This window comes from Podarcis filfolensis (assembly GCF_964270895.1).
Source record: "Podarcis filfolensis genome assembly, chromosome: 14".
Classification (NCBI taxonomy): domain Eukaryota; kingdom Metazoa; phylum Chordata; class Lepidosauria; order Squamata; family Lacertidae; genus Podarcis; species Podarcis filfolensis.
The window spans coordinates 44,052,780-44,068,961 of record NC_139616.1 but is presented as its reverse complement, the minus strand read 5'-3'; the positions used below and the strand labels follow the sequence as shown (position 1 = coordinate 44,068,961).

Sequence of the window (16,182 nt, the reverse complement as noted above, 5' to 3'; positions counted from 1 at the left end):
CAGAGAAGTGTGGATTTGAAGGCTGGCTGCGTTATCGGTTTGTGTGTTGTTTTGGAAATTAGGATAAAACGCTTTGCAAAATTATTCAGTCAAAATTGCATACGTGTGCTTATTAGGAAAAAGTTGCTGGTGAATTTTCATGAGGACTAATTATTCTGAAGTCACAAATGGATGTGGGAACAAACAGAAATTAAGACGGGAAGAGTGAGAAAAGGGAGGTGGACTGAAATGGATAGATAGGCTCATCACTAGATCAGGGCGAAGGATCGTCTAGTCAGCATCTGCGTCAGATGGGCAGAAAACGCATTTGAGGCTGTCAACACCCTTTTCTTTGGCTAGGAATGTGTGGCGTCTGTGTCAGCCAGCAGTTTAAGCATGAGAACTCCTCCAAACGGATCCCAAAATGGGATCCCAAAAAAGGAAGGCATCTCATTTGTCTTCCTAACTGCATTCTGACACCCGGTCATGCCCCAGGAATGAACTTAGGTGACTGACAGGTCATTTTCGCTGATGACACTAAAAGGCTCATTTGGGCTCCTTGCCTCTTTTAATGGGAGCGTAAAAGACACACCGTGCCTTTGATTTAAGACTTGCCTTCCGCCCCCCCCAACCCGCCCGCTTTCTCCTGCGTGTTAATGACATTAATCTCGGGCACAAATGAAAAGTTCAAAAGTTCTCTGGATCTCCAGGGAGGAAGTGCCCTGAAGGCTCCAACCCAGCCTATATTTCACCTGAATTTTCCAAATGAGAATTTCATAGAATCACAGAATCGTCGAGTTGGGAGGGACCCCGAAGGTCATCCAGCCCAACCCGCTGCAATGCAGGAATCTCAGCCGAAGCATCCATGACAGATGGCCATCTAACCTCTGCTTAAAAACCTCCACGAAAAGGAGAGTCCACAACCTCCAGAGGTTGGCTTCAAAGGAACCAACAGCGCGGGTGGGCTCACTCCATCAGACTGGGCTTCACTGCTAAAGAAATTCTAGGTCTTCACCAAACCTCTTTTTTAAAAGATTCATTTTTCTTTTTCATTCATCACATACATCTCGAATTATTACATACATTATTATATATTCCTCCCTCCCCCCTCCCCTCCTAGGCTTCCCCCAACTCCCGCTTCTGGTTTTTTTCTCTTTTCACCCATTTTGCTATCTCTTAACAGAAAAAATTATTACAGTGGTACCTCGGGTTACATACGCTTCAGGTTACAGATTCCACTAACTCAGAAATAGTACCTCGGGTTAAGAACTTTGCTTCAGGATGAGAACAGAAATCGTGCTCCGGCAGCGCGGTGGCAGCAGGAGGCCCCATTAGCTAAAGTGGTACCTCAGGCAAAGAACAGTTTCAGGTTAAGAACGGACCTCCGGAACGAATTAAGTACTTAACCCGAGGTACCACTGTAATAACATAGAGGCTCCAATACTTTGGCCACCTTATGAGAAGAGAAGACTCCCTGGAAAAGACCCTGATGCTGGGAAAGATGGAGGGCACAAGGAGAAGGGGACGACAGAGGACGAGATGGTTGGACAGTGTTCTCGAAGCTACCAGCATGAGTTTGACCAAACTGCGGGAGGCAGTGGAAGACAGGAGTGCCTGGAGTGCTCTGGTCCATGGGGTCACAAAGAGTCGGACACGACTAAATAACTAAACAACAACAACAAAATCCTAAAGACATTAAAATAACAGTAAATACACCATCATCTTTCACTATCTTCTAAACATTTTCTGATGCGAATAATGTGAATGGTACTGGGCACGGAATCCACAGAGGATGAATTGGACTCCCTACAAGTTGAGGATTTTGAGGAGCTGTCAGTCAGAGGCGGAGCTAGCTGCTCTGGCACCTGGAGCGGCACACATGCTGTGCACCCCAGGGCTGGGCGAGCCGCCTACAGGGGCTGGGCGAGGATCCCAGGGGCGGGGCTAGCTGCCCGCGGGGACAGGACTAGCCACCCATGGGGGCGTGGCAAGCTTCCCAGGGGGCGGGGTGAGCGTCCCAGGGGGCACCGCCTGCAGTGAGCAGCGAACGTCCCAGGGGGGCGCCACCCATGGCAAGCATCCCAGAAGGGCGGCGCAGCGATGTCACCCCCCCTCAGGGATGACACCCGTGGTGGACTGCACCTCCCGCATCCCCCTTCCTCCCCCAGTGGGAAGTGTCCTCTGGAACATGTGCTTAAAATCCCCTTCAGGATCCCTCTGGCTGGCAGGAGAACTGACAAAGAATGCTTGGAGTTGTGGAGCCACCACCACTCAGACCCCGAGAACAGCAACACTGAAAGGTCTGGGTTGAAGAGCGATGAGATGGCGTGCATCGACAAACCCAGTTTGTGAGTAAAGTGTCTCCTCAAGAGTAAGGGTAGGGCCTAGGGCCAGCCTTCCTCAACCTTGGATCTGAAGCTATGGTTGGACTACAACTTCCAACATCCCTAGCTAGCAGCTCAGGGGTGATGGGAGTTGTAGTCTGACCATAGCTACAGATCCAAGGATGAGAGTCCTACATTGCAGGGGGTGGGGGTGGATGACCTTTGGGGTCCCTCCCAACAGGCCTGGAAGACTAGAGTTCATAAGTTCTCCTTCAGGAGCTATCTAGCTGCGGGAAACATCAGGCGTAATCCAAACCCCACTGAGACACGAGTAGATACGGATGAATTGATTAATAACCAATGAATAGATAAATGAGTAACAACATTGCTCTTTAGCCCATCTTTGCAAACCCAGAATGTTTGTGCAGGAAGGAACAGGATGCACACATTAGCGATCTCCGGCCCTGGACTTTTCCAGCTCCAGGGTCTTTGGCTCCCGGGTAACTCATTGAGCCGAATTCCTAGGAAATGTTGCATAATAGAAAGTTGAAGGGCATTCGTTGTCTCCAGATCTCATTATATTCGGCTGGTGCGAGGCAGTGGGGTGTGGGCTAGATCATAATGTTTATTTTGTTAAAAGGCTGGCCGTGGTCCCAGTGGGGCTTATTGAAGAAAAGGGGGGGGAAACCTCCTGGTATTTCATTTTATGCTTTTGCTATTGGAGCATGGGAAACAGCTTCAAATGGAGCCAAACCATTGGTCCCTTGAGATGAGTGTTGCCTTTACAGGTGGGCCTCCAGGTTGTGGGTCTTTCCCAGCCTTACCTGGTGATACCAGAGGTCAAATCTGGGACATTCTGCATGCATAGCAGGTGCTCTACTGCTGAACTACACCCCTTCTCTGCTGTGATGGGAGTTTCGTTTCTCCCATCATTTCAGAAGATGCCGATTTGACAGATGCGCCTTTAAATGCAAGCTGAATTGAATTTCTCCTCCTGCAGTCCTCTTCTTCCAAAACAAGCAGCAGAGGGAAACTTTAGCCGGATTTTAGACACATTGGAAAAGGAAGTTTCAGATTTGAATGGTACGCTGGCTGGGTCAGTGGAGACAGGTATTCTGACTGTAGCCCCACAGGTAGGACCTGCCAGCAAAGAAACTGAAACTGGTGATGGTTTGGAGGTACAGTGGTACCTCGGGTTAAGTACTTAATTCGTTCCAGAGGTCCGTTCTTAACCTGAAACTGTTCTTAACCTGAGGTACCACTTTAGCTAATGGGGCCTCCTGCTACCGCCGCCACACGATTTCTGTTCTCATCCTGAAGCAAAGTTCTTAACCCGAGGTACTAATTCTGGGTAGCGGAGTCTGTAACCTGAAGTGTATGTAACCTGAAGCATATGGAACCTGAGGTACCACTGTACATCAAGACAGTGGTAGGTCTGAACTCGCAAAGTTCCCATCAGATTCGGTAGCTAAACAATTAAATGGCATCTACCAAGGTTGGAAATTGAGCTCCAGTATGGATGCTCATTTCGCATTTGTGACCCAGGCTTCAGATCCAAGGCTACTGGTGGATATGCCGATAATCTGCTTCCTACCTTCCAAGGAATTGATCTTGGGTGTGCATGGGGGGGGAGAACCCTGTATCCCCCTTTGCTGTTCCCCAGTTAACTCCTTGACCCTGAACTATTGCTACACAGGGAGGTAGCTGCCTGCTTTGCCTCTTGGGCCGGACCAGCACTAAGTTAAAAGCCAGGGAGTTATGAGGCTGGCAACAGACTCTCTGGAAGTGGGATGCGGAAAGCAAAATGACCCAAAGGCTACAATGAGCTTGCCAATTCCGGTGCTCTCAGTTGTGTGTGGAACAAAGTGCAGGAAGCCAACATCTCTGCTTATTTGTTACTTTTTGCAAGCCGACTGTCCTCCAAAGACATTTGGAGCAGCAAACAGGGCCTTCTGCTACCTGCACGACAACCCTGCGAGGTAGGTAAGGCTGAGAGGAGGCAACAGGCCCCTCTGGTCGCGCAGAAGTTTTTTCAAGCAGGGATTCAGACCTGGGCAGTGTGTATGGCGGTCCTGGTCTGCCCAGACAACAAGACCACCCCCCCATCTTGGCCTCGCTGATATGGTCCAAAGCAAAGCAGAGCAAGATGTTTGGCACCACCTTGGCTGCAGGAGTTGCTGGGATAATAATAATAATAATAATAATAATAATAATAATAATTTATTATTTATACCCCGCCCATCTGGCTGGGTTTCCCCAGCCACTCTGGGCGGCTTCCAACAGAATATTAAAATACAGTGGCCTGTTAAACATTAAAAGCTTCCCTATGCCGCTAGTTTTCTCATGGCCCAGAAATGGAAAACCCAGGAGATTCCAACTTTAATGGAGTGGCAGACGAAATTGTTTGAATATGTAGAATTGGCGAAAATGACTTACAAAATTCGATACCAAAAAGTAACGAAGTTTGAAGAGGAGCGGAGTAAATTTGTTGTGTACATACGGAATAACTGTAGAAGTTTAAAAACCGTAGCAGGGCTAATATAAATCTTGTGACATGGATAGTGTGTAAATAAGAATCTGTAAGAGAGGATGTAAGTTGTGAAAACCGATGCAGGGAAGGAAGGAAGTCCGGGCGCGAAATTGCGCAGGGTAAATAAGAAGATACAAAAATGTTGAATGCAAAAGTTTACGTTTGATTTAATTTTGTTTTGTTTTTGAAAATCAATAAAAAGCATTATAAAAAAGAAAAAACATTAAAAGCTTCCCTAAACAGGGCTGCCTTCAGATGTCTTCTAAAAGTCTGGTAGTCACCACCCCACAGCCTCTCCATCCTTTATCCAAGCAAGCAAGGGACATTAACACAGTTCAGGGATACCTTCCAGCCAAGATGGAGCATGAAAGGAGAATGCAGAGGTGTGTCTTGCAGAAATTCCTGGGGGGGGCAGCATTTGACACACACACCCCGAATATGAGACTCCCCACTCTTGGATAAGGTGGTGCAATCACTTGCTCTCCCTCCCACCCACCCCCAGTGCGTCAGAATGGAAGCCACAGGCTGTTAATTCATTGCTGGGAAGTTAAATCTGCTCTGTGGTTTCGGCTGCCCTTATTCTTTAAATGCACAGCTGACGACGGTGCAGTTCTGTGCATTTTGCAGCCCAGGTGCTTATGTCCACGTTAATGGGCAGAGAAACCCAAGCAGCTGCCTAATACCGAACCAGGCTACTGGTCCATCCAGTCCAGGATTGCTTGCACCGACTGGCAGCCTCTCTCTACCTGGAGATGCCCAGGATTCGATCTCAGGATCTTTTACGTGCAAAGCAAGTGTTATTCCCAGCTGCGTAGGTGGGCAGTGCAGCAGAGCTCACTGGTTCTGAAACTGGCAACCTGTCTCCACCAGGTAGATGAGGGGAGATTCAGCCATTCCTCCTCCTGGACCCTACGCAAATTTCCATTTGGTTTGTCCTTATGCTTTTAAAAAACCCAAAATACACTTTGGTGTGCTGCTATTTTCTTCTTTTTTATTTTGCATTCGTTGCATTTTGTTGATCAGCCAGCTTCTCTTAGCCACTCCGAGCATCTCTGTAAAACGTGAATTTTGTATTTATAAAATAAAAATAATTATAGAGAGAGGTTTGCAAGGCTGCACACAGAGAGACAAGCACAAATGCCGTGGATCAGTGAGAGACCTTCTAGGCAGGGGCACTGTAGGCCTGGAATGTTTGCAGGTTCTAGACTGCAGGCTCCTCCCCATGTTTTTTGCTTTGTGCAACCTGTGGCCTTCCAGAAGGTTTTGGACTACACCTCCCATGAGCCCTTGCCAGTGGTCCGGGATGATGTCAGCAGAGCAGGTCCCTCGCCCCTGGTGCAGTGGAAGGACGGCCAGCCCCTTTCCCTTGTCCTCTGCAACTTGAACTGGCAAATGTTTGTTCCCAACAGCCTCTGCCCTGAGCCATGCCCTGCCTGTCTCCTTGGAAAGCCGTCCAAGGTTGCAATCCTGACCCCACTTACCTGAGAGTACGTCCCACTGAATGCAACAGTACTTCTGAGTAGATGTGGCCAGGCTTGCGCGGTAAGCTACTAAAAGTCACTGCGTCCAGTGGCAGTGAGTTCTGCAGGCGAATGGTGTGAACGTGCCCTTCCTGGGGGAAGGGGCAGTAGCTCAGAGGTTAGAGAATCTGCTTTGCCTGCAGAAAGTCGCAAGTTCAATCCCTGGCATCTCCAAGTAGTGGCTGGGAAAGATTTCATGATTAAAAGCCTGAAGATCTGCTGTGAGTCAGTGTAGACAATACTGGGCTAGGTGGACCCAACCATCTGATTTGCAGTGTCGTTATTAATTTTTGCCTTTTACACAAAGCCATAAGGACTAGAATCTTACTTTGATTTTAGGGGAAGGACCATAGTGCAGTGACAGAGCACCTATCTGCTTTCCAGGCAGAAGGTTCCCCAGTGGCATCCCCACATAGGGCCTGAAGTCCCGGGGAGCTGCTGCCATTCAGTGCGGCCAGCTCCACGCTGGGTGAAGCAATGGTCTGTTCCTTTGTTCCTCTGTAACATCAATCATGGGGGCTGCCCTAGTTTCCCTGCATCTTTTCCAGCTGTGCGTTGTGCAGTGACTATTCGCAGTATTCCTAGCGCAGCCACAGCACGGATTTATATAACAGCACAGCGATACTGGCAAGTTTTATTTCCCACCCCTTCCTTAAGGATTCCTAATATGGCCTTTGCCTGTTACAGGGCTGAGTCAACAATTCCCTTTCCTGGCCAATGACCAGGTCAGGACTCCCCCAGCAGTGTACATACCAAGTTAGGCAAATTTGGGTTTCGTTTCATTTCGTTTCTCCCTTCTTCTCCATTCACAGAGTTTGGAGGGGGAGGAAACAAAGCCTTTTGGACCAGATTGCGGCCAGCTTGGAGTTTCAAAACACCCACTTCTCAGATGGGTGAAAACTCAGGAGGCTTAGGGAAGCTTTTAATGTTTGATGTTTTATCGCTTTTTTATTATTGATAATATTCTGTTGGGAGCCGCCCAGAGTGGCTGGGGAAACCCAGCCAGATAAGCGGGGTATAAATAAATCATCATCACCATCATCATTATCTTACAAAGAGCCCTAAGGGGGATCTCTCTTTCTCTCTCTCTAAATTGGGTATATAGGGAACAAAAACTTATATAGGGAAAATAGGGAACAATTCTTAATCTTTTGTTGGAAGCCGCCTAGAGTGGCTGGCGAAACCCAGCCAGATGGGCTTTATTAATACTAATAATAAATTTATTAGTATTAGTATTAGAACAACAGCTCCAAATGAACCTAGGAATCTGTCTTGCACTGGCTCAACTGATGCCACTATCCTCATGCTAACGTTCACTGCATGCTGACTTTTTGCCCAGAGGGTCCCCAGCCTGTGCCCTCTGGAACTGTATGCTCAGCGCAAAAGCGCACGCATGGATTTATCCCGCTGCCAAGTTCCTCGCTCTCTTCCCGAGACTGAGCATGCCCAGCCAGCCACAGCAGAGGCCATGCGCCCTGTGACAGATGGGACTGTTGGAAGCCGTTTTGCTCCAAGCCGGGTGGTTCATCCATCTAACTCAGCTGGCAGCAGCAGAGGCAGCTCTTTCCTACCCGTTGGGCTTCTGGTCCTTTGAACTGGAGAGGAACCAAGGACCTTCTGCAAGCGAAGCAGGTGTCATGCCACTGAGCTAAGAGCCTTCTTCCCCTCCAAGCTTCCCACAGGTTCTTTCCAGCACTGTTAGCGCAATTCTACAACTGGAGGTGTCAGGAATTGGACCTGGGAATCTTCCGCATTCTGGGCTCTTATTGTACGTTAGGCGTGGGGAACCTTTGGCCCGCCGGACGTTGCTGAACTACAACTCCCATCAGCCCCAACAAGCCCAGCCAATGGCAAGACACGATGAGACCCGTGGTTCAGAAACATCCCATGGGCCAAACGTTTGCCCTACAACTGCTTTAGGCGCTCTGAACTTTGCCTCTTTGAATCAACCTTCTCCACCAAAACGTGGTTAGACGACACCTCGCATCACCCCTGAGCATCCGTCACAGCACTTGTGAGTGATGGGAGCTGGAACCCAAAATATCCAGCAGACACACCGGGTCAGGAAAAGCCTCTCTAAATATTTTGCATCGCCAGGTCTTCACCGGAGGGGAAACGATGGTGTCAAGATACACCTTGAGATCTGCGTGAAAATAACATCACCTGCAAACCCACATCCTGCCAGCTTGAGACTGTTGTGGAAACTAGCTACAAAAAAAGGACCCTCAAGTTGTTTTGTTATGCGTTCTACCATTCGCACATCCCCAAATGGAAATTTATTAGCATTCCACGTTGTTGTTTTTGCAAAGAGTGGGAAGGAAGACCTGGAAGAGCATTGGACATGTGGAAAAGCTGCTGCATCTATCTGTGCCCGGAGCTTCTGGGGGCATTTCAGAGGTCTTCTCCACATGGTGGATGTAGCACTGAGAAGCTGCCCCCAGGAGACATTGCGTTTGTTCTTCGGACCTTGGCCAACCTGCTCTCTGCTTGTTATTTGCCATAGATGATCAAGATAGAAGACTTCCAGGTCTCCCCCAAACATTACCCTTCCAATACATGAAGAGAGCAGGCGATGGAATGTCAACATGGCTCTGTATTGCAGTGTCGGCCATGAATTTAGAAGGAGCCTCCCTGTAGAGCAGAGCTTCCCAACCTTGGGTCTCCAGCTGTTTTGGGACTACAACTCCCATCATCCCTGACCACTGGTCCTGCTAGCTAGGGATCATGGGAGTTGTAACAGCTGGATACTTAAGTTTGGGAAACTCTTGCTTTAGAGTACAGGTTGTTAAGAGAACTACATGGGGCCACCATAGCTTTCAGACCACCGTCTCCTTTATGAGACCACACTGACCACCAAGCAATGTCCTGCAAGGAGTTCCGTTCTTTGCGGAAGCGAGATACTCCTAGTACATTCCGCCTGAAGCCGAGATAGGGCAGCCACCTAGCAGGGATGCTGTGGAAGTGGTTTGACTTCACCCCCAGAGGCTCACTCCATTGTCTCTTGAGACAGATGGATGTCAACAAGCAGCAGCTTTCAAGCATTGGTTGGAAGGTTGGCCTAGATGAGGGATTTTCAGGACCCACTTTTGACCCAAACATGCATTTGGGGACCCATTTCTTAATCTCTTGCCATCTATTTCCATGGTGGCAGTGCTCCTGCTTCACTGTTGCTCCTGTTAAACCACCTTGGACCTACTTATGGATCCCAGTCCATGAACTGAAGACCAGTAGACTAGATTACCTGGGAGGTCCCTTCTCTCTCTAGGATTTTTGTTATCCATGAGCAGGGCCTTATCTCCAGGGACTTGGACAAGATCCAGTTGGCTAGGCCCAATTTCAACTTTCAGAAAAGGCCTTTTGCAGCTTTCTAACACCCCCATGCAGACTCAGTGGACCTTATTATAGAATCATAGGTAATGGTTGAGTTAGAAGGGAACCACCAAGGGTCATCTAGCCCCAAACCCATCTAACACAGGATCTTTTGCCCAGCCTGGGGCTCGAACACACAACCTGGAGATTAAGAGGCTCACACTCTACCAACTGAGCTACATCCCAGGCATTGTTCTTTTCAGAGATCAATGTATTATGCTGCTTTAACATGCAGCTCTCAAGTAAGTGACTTGATATGATCTCCAGGAGGGGGGTATTGCTCTGTGCCCAAAGGCGAGTCACAAATGAAGTCAGAAGCAGATAATGAAGCCCACGAGAACCTCTGGTCCCCAGATGTTGTTGAATTACAGCTCCCAACATTCTCGGCCATTGGTCATGCTGGTTAAGGCTGAAGGAAACTAACTCAGCGACAATGGGAGGGCCAAAAGTTCCCCAAATCCTGCCCAAATCTGTGGCCTTGCAAAAACTAAATAGCCAGAGCCCACAAAGAGACTAGAGTTCTGTTTTTTTTTTGCAAAAACTTTTAGAATAAGGTTTATTACCCCGTTTAAAAAAATAGATATAAAATAACAGCACGTTCTGCCCAGCAGAAAACATTATTGTCAAGACTTTCCCGTAGCCTCGCTTTGTGCAAACAGTTTTTCAGTTATGAGTTATGTAAACATTAGAAGTCAAGTGTTCAAGTTCCACCCCTCCTCCACATACAGTAGAACTGCTACAAAAATAAGATATGTTCATGACTGACACGTTTCCAAAAATCCCGACGTCTGCCTGCGTCGCTGCAATCCGCACATCCCAACAGTCACTGCGCCAAAGCCATTCCAAGCTTTCCGTCACAACCGCCTCTTCGCCCTGAACAGGGCTCTCCGGGAGCGAGCGGATCACTTCCGCCCGGCCCTCAAGGTCATAGCTGCGCGCTATTTTAAAAGCGGCAACAGACAAAAGCGACCTCCGGGGCCTTGGTTTCCTCTCCCGTCGTCGCTTTCTCCCAGCCGCACTGGCCGATTTAATGCAAGCCCCTTACAACTTGAAAGGGAACGATTCCAAGTAATCCTTTAAGACCGGGTTGAGAGGGATGCGCCTTAAGTTCTCTCTGCCGTACGTCGCCACGATGTTTTTCCGACAGAGTTCCTGCAAGGACCGCATGCGCTCCTTGCGCAGCGGGGCGACCAGGGCTTTCCGCGGGGAGCTGACATAATGCTCCAACAGCTGGAAGAGACAGTCAAACACCTCTTTGCTGCCGTCCAGGCTGAAGCGGCCCGCCTGGAAGACCACGCGGATGCTCGTGGGACCCGTGGCAGTCTTAACGCTAATGGTGAAGAAACAGTTCTTCTGCCGGCTGTCCCGGATGAGGAAGGTCCCCAGCGGCTCGCCTTTGAGTTTCTCATGGGCCGCGTTGACCGACAACGGTCCCCAATAAAACCCGCACTCATCCAGCAAGGCGCTGGTGCGAATGATGGTGCTGAAGTCCGCCTGCGAGCGAAAGGTGTGGAAGTGGGTGTCCCGGGGTGCGGCGCTGGCACAGCCGAGAGCGTGAGGGACTCGGGCTTGCAGGGCGTCCCGCAGCGGGGGCTCAAGTCGACACCTCAGGCCTGTGGCGATCCCATTCTCAGGCGTGACGCTGCTATGTGCTACCATCCTACAGACTTGGCCCGCCGGTGTGGTCTTCCATAGCCTCCGGGGCCTGGGAAGTGCTACTGCGATGGGGCTCTCCTGCAAGGCAAAAGAAAGAAGCCACAAATCAGGAGAAGGTCTACCAGGAAGGAACAGCCTCTTGAGAAAAACCGCAATGCTTTGGCTGATCTGCCCTAAGTAAAGACAAGACTCCCGCCTGAGCGAGCTCATTCATGTCCTTCTCTCTCTCTCTCTCTCTCTCATTTGAAAAGGGAAAAACGAGCACCAGGCTAAGTAACGTTTACACATGCTCGCAAGTGGTTTCCTCTCCTCAGCCGCAGAATGCATCAGAGGCCCGCTGATGGGAACCGCCAGTTCAGAAGCCCGCCTTTCCCATCAGTTGATTAAACCCGATAGCGCTGTTACTTACACAGCGCTAGAATTTATCTCCGAGGCTGCTCTCCGTCCAGGAACAAACTCACCCCACACACAGAAAAGGTGTCACTTCCGAGTAAATTATTTCACCCCTCCTGCCCCACCGTAGTAAGATGATGCAGTCCACGCTCTCCCTTTTATTTTTTCCAGACCCCCTTTGGTTTTGCTCTGAATGTTTATGCAGAGAAGGAGGAGGAGCTTTCAGAGAATTTTATATATGTCTCTTTCTGAATGAATAAATGCAGGGCTCTAGAACAGCAGTTCTCAACCTGTGGGTCCCCAGATGTTGTGGGACTACAACTCCCGTCATCCCTGATCTCTGGCCTTGCTAGCTAGGGGTGATGGGAGTTGTAGTTCAACATCTGGGGACCCACAGGTTGAAAAAGGCTGCTCTAGAAGAAGAGGCTGTGGCTTACTGGGGCAGCTGTATGCTGAAGTGGGAAGGGGAGTTGGAATCATATAATTGTTGGAAGGACACCTCAGGGTCATCTAGTCCAACCCTCTGCAACGCAGGAATAAATGTGGAGTTGTGCAAGAGAAATGTCCCCGCGGATCATGCCCCACCATTTCTGCTCTTGCAGCAGCCTTTGCTGGCCTGGGACTCCCCCCTCCAGATGTTTCTGGAGCGCACCTCCCATCCGCACTGCTGTGCTGGCCCAGGCTGGTGGGAGTTGCTAGCCCCAAACATCTGGAAGCCCCCAGGTCAGCAAAGGGTGCTCCGCTTCTGTGTTTCGAAGCATGGGAACTCAGAAAAGAGTGGGATTTCTCCAGTTTGGGATCAAATCCCCCAGAGCAGAACACAGCTTGCCAATATGAATAGATTCCTTTGTGCAAACCAAAAATAATAACAACGTGCGGTTTGCCTGCTTGCCAAATCACTGAGTAATCCTAGATCGCCCTCTTGGAGAAGTGCTCCCCCCCTCCTGCTTCGCAGGCCCCCCCCATCTCATGGGATCTTAAGGCTATAATCTCCCCATGCACACACAAATCAACCCCTGTGAACTTGTAAAGCATTATTCCACTTGCTCTTAGACTCTCTCTCTCTCTCTTTTTTAAAAAGAAGAATTGCTTGCACTTTAAGTGGTCCGGTTTAAATGGCTTCCTATTATTGATATATCTTCAGCATCCACCGGTGGGGAGGCAGGCAAAGTCTTTCCCCAGCCGAAACTGCTCGTAACTGCCAGGGATGAGTTCCTAGCCTCCAGCATCCACTAACCCCTGACAGCTCACTGGTCGATACATCTCCTTCACCTGCCTTGACCTTCCTGGCAAGCATAGATTTTAGGATTTATCCTCCCTCCCCCCCGGTCAGTTTATAGATCTCGGTTGGCACGTCACTGAGAATGCACAATGCATTCTCAGAAATCAAGCCTCCCAGGTACGCCTGGAGGTCTGCAGCCGGTCAGATTCTGAGTCGTCCGCAACGTGACACAGACTCTCTAATTGCTTCCAAGTTGTGGGGAAGCAACAGCTGGCATCTGTAGAGGCTCCATAAAGTGCAGGATTCGGATCTCGCTGCAAGACCGGTGTCAGCAACTACCACTGCCAGGCAGCGATGAATAATATTAGGAGTCATGAAAATTTTACGGGACCACACGAACGGGAAATGACTGATCTGACAAGGCGCTGAGTTGGCGGCTGGTTGCCGGGACCACCGTAGGCTCAAATAGGATGGAGCAGGAAAAGAATTGGGGGGGGGGGCTTATCTCAACCCTCTGCACCTCACTTTTCGGCACCCAACATGCTATCACAAGAAAAGCAATCTGGACCATGTGGTACAATGCTCCCACGAAGGTCTCCCATCCATGCCCTCCAATTCTGCAACATTCTTTGTTCTCCAAAGAGCCGTGTGCAACTCCAAAGCTTGCTTCCCTTAACCTGCTCACAAAGGAGCCCTGTGTCACTCAAAAGCTTGCTACTTTGCTCCTGGAAACGGCCTGTGTGGTTATATTTTATTATATAGTATAAATAGTTTATTTATTTATTTATTATTTATTATATAGTATATAGTATAAATCTGTAAAAGGCCTTGCCTTTGAAAGAGGGCACAGGGAATATTTGGGACACAGACAGATTATACTGCAGTAGGTGGTTCTTACGCATGACAGGTACATCACTGTAAACCAAATACTAATCATTTTCTGGACAAGTTTGGAAGACAACATTTAACTGCCATATAGTTCATCTACATACGGAGGGTGAGGTAAAGCCTGTTCCTCCAGAATTTTAAGGGTTTGAGGGAGAGAGGGGGGAAGGATGAAAGGAGCGAGCTATATCTACCAACACCTCATTAAATCTGCAATAAGACTTCTACAGAAGTTTGGCACGAACTTCCTAAGGGAGGAAATCTTCAGGCGAAGGGGCAAAGGAAAGGGAAAAGCAGTTGGGGAAGAGCTTTGTTTTGGTAAAAACAAACGAAGGCGCCCTCCCCAAAAGACCTCTCTCTCTCTCTCTCTCTCTCTCTCTCTCTCTCTCTCTCTCTCTTTTCCCCACCAACCTCCCTTTGGGAGGCACCGCGGGCCGCTTGCCTTTCAAAGCCGTCACCCTAACGCAAGAGAGACGACCGAAAGAGAGACGTTTCAAGGCGGCGCCTTTTGAAGCGGCGCTCCAGATCTCCGCGGCTGCTCCGCTCCACATTTGCTAAAGGTCGCTGCGATCCGTTTCGCGTTGGGTTTCTTTTTTGTGTGTGGTTTGTTTTTTTTTTAAGTGCGCCTGGTTTTTTCCCCTCTCCAAACTGCAATCCTGCGCTTTGGGGAGGGGGGCGCGTTTCCTTCCAGGCAAAGCAGCTCTGCTTTTTATTTATTTTCTCTTTTTTTGTGCCCGCTCCCTAAAATACCCCGGCACCTAACTTCGCCCTCCCCGCACCAAAATGGCTCCAGAATCCTGCTCTGCCTCCCCCCCGGAGGTTGGGGGAGAGAATCGGCATCTCTACCTGGCGCGCAACCCTGAGCGTCCGCCTTACCCCGGGGACGCGCCGCTGCTTCTTAACCCGAGGGGACCGGCACTCCTGAGAAGGGTGGCCGTCGCCCCCGCCGCTGCAGTCGCTGCCGCCGCCTTCCAGCCTCCGCTCGGAGCTGCTGCTGCTGCCCTGCCGGGGCTCGGCAGCCGCATCATCCGCTCGGGCCGCCGCGAAGCCACGTCGAGGGGCGCTGCTGCGCGGGACCGAGGCTGCTGTTCCTGTCGAGGCCGCGGCCGTCTCTCCTGATCGCCGCAGCTGATGGCTTTTTAACCCGCCTCCCTCCCTCCCTCCTCCTCGGTGCTAGCACCGCCCTCCCTCCCTCCCTCCCGCGGTTCTGCGAAAACACGTGCCTGCGCCTCTTCGCCGAACACTTTCGCTTTCCGTCCTGGCCACATCAAAGGCGCCTCTGGAGGGAAGGGGCATGGAGGTGGCGCGGACGCGCCCTCTGCGCCCCTTCGCTGGCTGCGCGCAGGGGGCCGGGGCAGGGCTGCAACCCACCTTTACCTGCAAGTGCCGGATTTACGGATAAGCTAAACAAGCTATAGTTTAGCGCCCCACTCTCTTGGGGGGGGGCCCCAAAAAATTAAAGGAAAAACAGAACTGGATGTACCTTTCCAAAATATAAGATAAAAAAACAAAGCAAAACCTGCATACAGCAACAGTGGCAAATGCAAGGAACGCACTCTATTATGGACCTATTAGGTCCATAAATTGCCATATATAGCATATATTCAACACAAAAAACAGCGGCAATCTGTTGTTGACAAAGGGCAGCTGGACATATATAAAGGGCCCCATAACCTTCAGTAGCTTAGGGCCTCCCCAAACCTAAATCCGGCCCTGCCTGTGTTATGTACTGAGTTGAATAGGATCCAAACTGCAGCAGTCTGATTGGTCCTAGAACAATAGGATCCAAAAGGCAGCAGTCTGATTGGTCCTAGAACAATAGGATTCAGAATGCAGCAGTCTGATTGGTCCTAGAACAAGGCAGCAGTCTGATTGGTTGGCAGGAACCACCCAATCATGCTCCAGATAGAAGTGAATCCACAACCTGATTGGCTTACAGTAGAATTCCGGAATTAGCCAATCATGTGCAGCCCATTGTGTAAATAATGTACCGTATTTTTCGCTCTATAAGACGCACCAGACCACAAGACGCACCTAGTTTTTGGAGGAGGAAAACAAGAAAAAAAATATTCTGAATCTCAGAAGCCAAAACAGCAAGAGGGATCGCTGCGCAGTGAAAGCAGCAATCCCTCTTGCTGTTCTGGCTTCTGGGATAGCTGCGCAGCCTGCATTCGCTCCATAAGACGCACACAAATTTCCCCTTACTTTTTAGGAGGGAAAAAGTGAGTCTTATAGAGCAAAAAATACGGTATATAAAGCAGATACTTTGAGGGGACTTTCATTCATTCCTCCTCACCACTATGA

At 49.7% G+C, this 16,182-nt stretch overlaps 2 protein-coding genes across 2 annotated transcripts in view; both read right to left on the bottom strand.

The window, feature by feature from the left end:
• LOC310749103 (myosin-11) overlaps positions 1 to 16,182 on the bottom strand; it is a 1,537,435-nt gene that overhangs the window by 1,368,620 nt on the left and 152,633 nt on the right. The window lies entirely within an intron of this gene.
• On the bottom strand, positions 7,503 to 14,996 carry SOCS1 (suppressor of cytokine signaling 1). Its single transcript, XM_083584663.1, has 2 exons — positions 14,755 to 14,996; positions 7,503 to 11,456 (listed from the first exon to the last, which is right to left on the bottom strand). The coding sequence occupies exon 2, from the start codon at positions 11,379 to 11,381 to the stop codon at positions 10,764 to 10,766; it is 618 nt and encodes a 205-aa protein (XP_083440789.1). The 5' UTR covers positions 11,382 to 11,456; positions 14,755 to 14,996; the 3' UTR covers positions 7,503 to 10,763.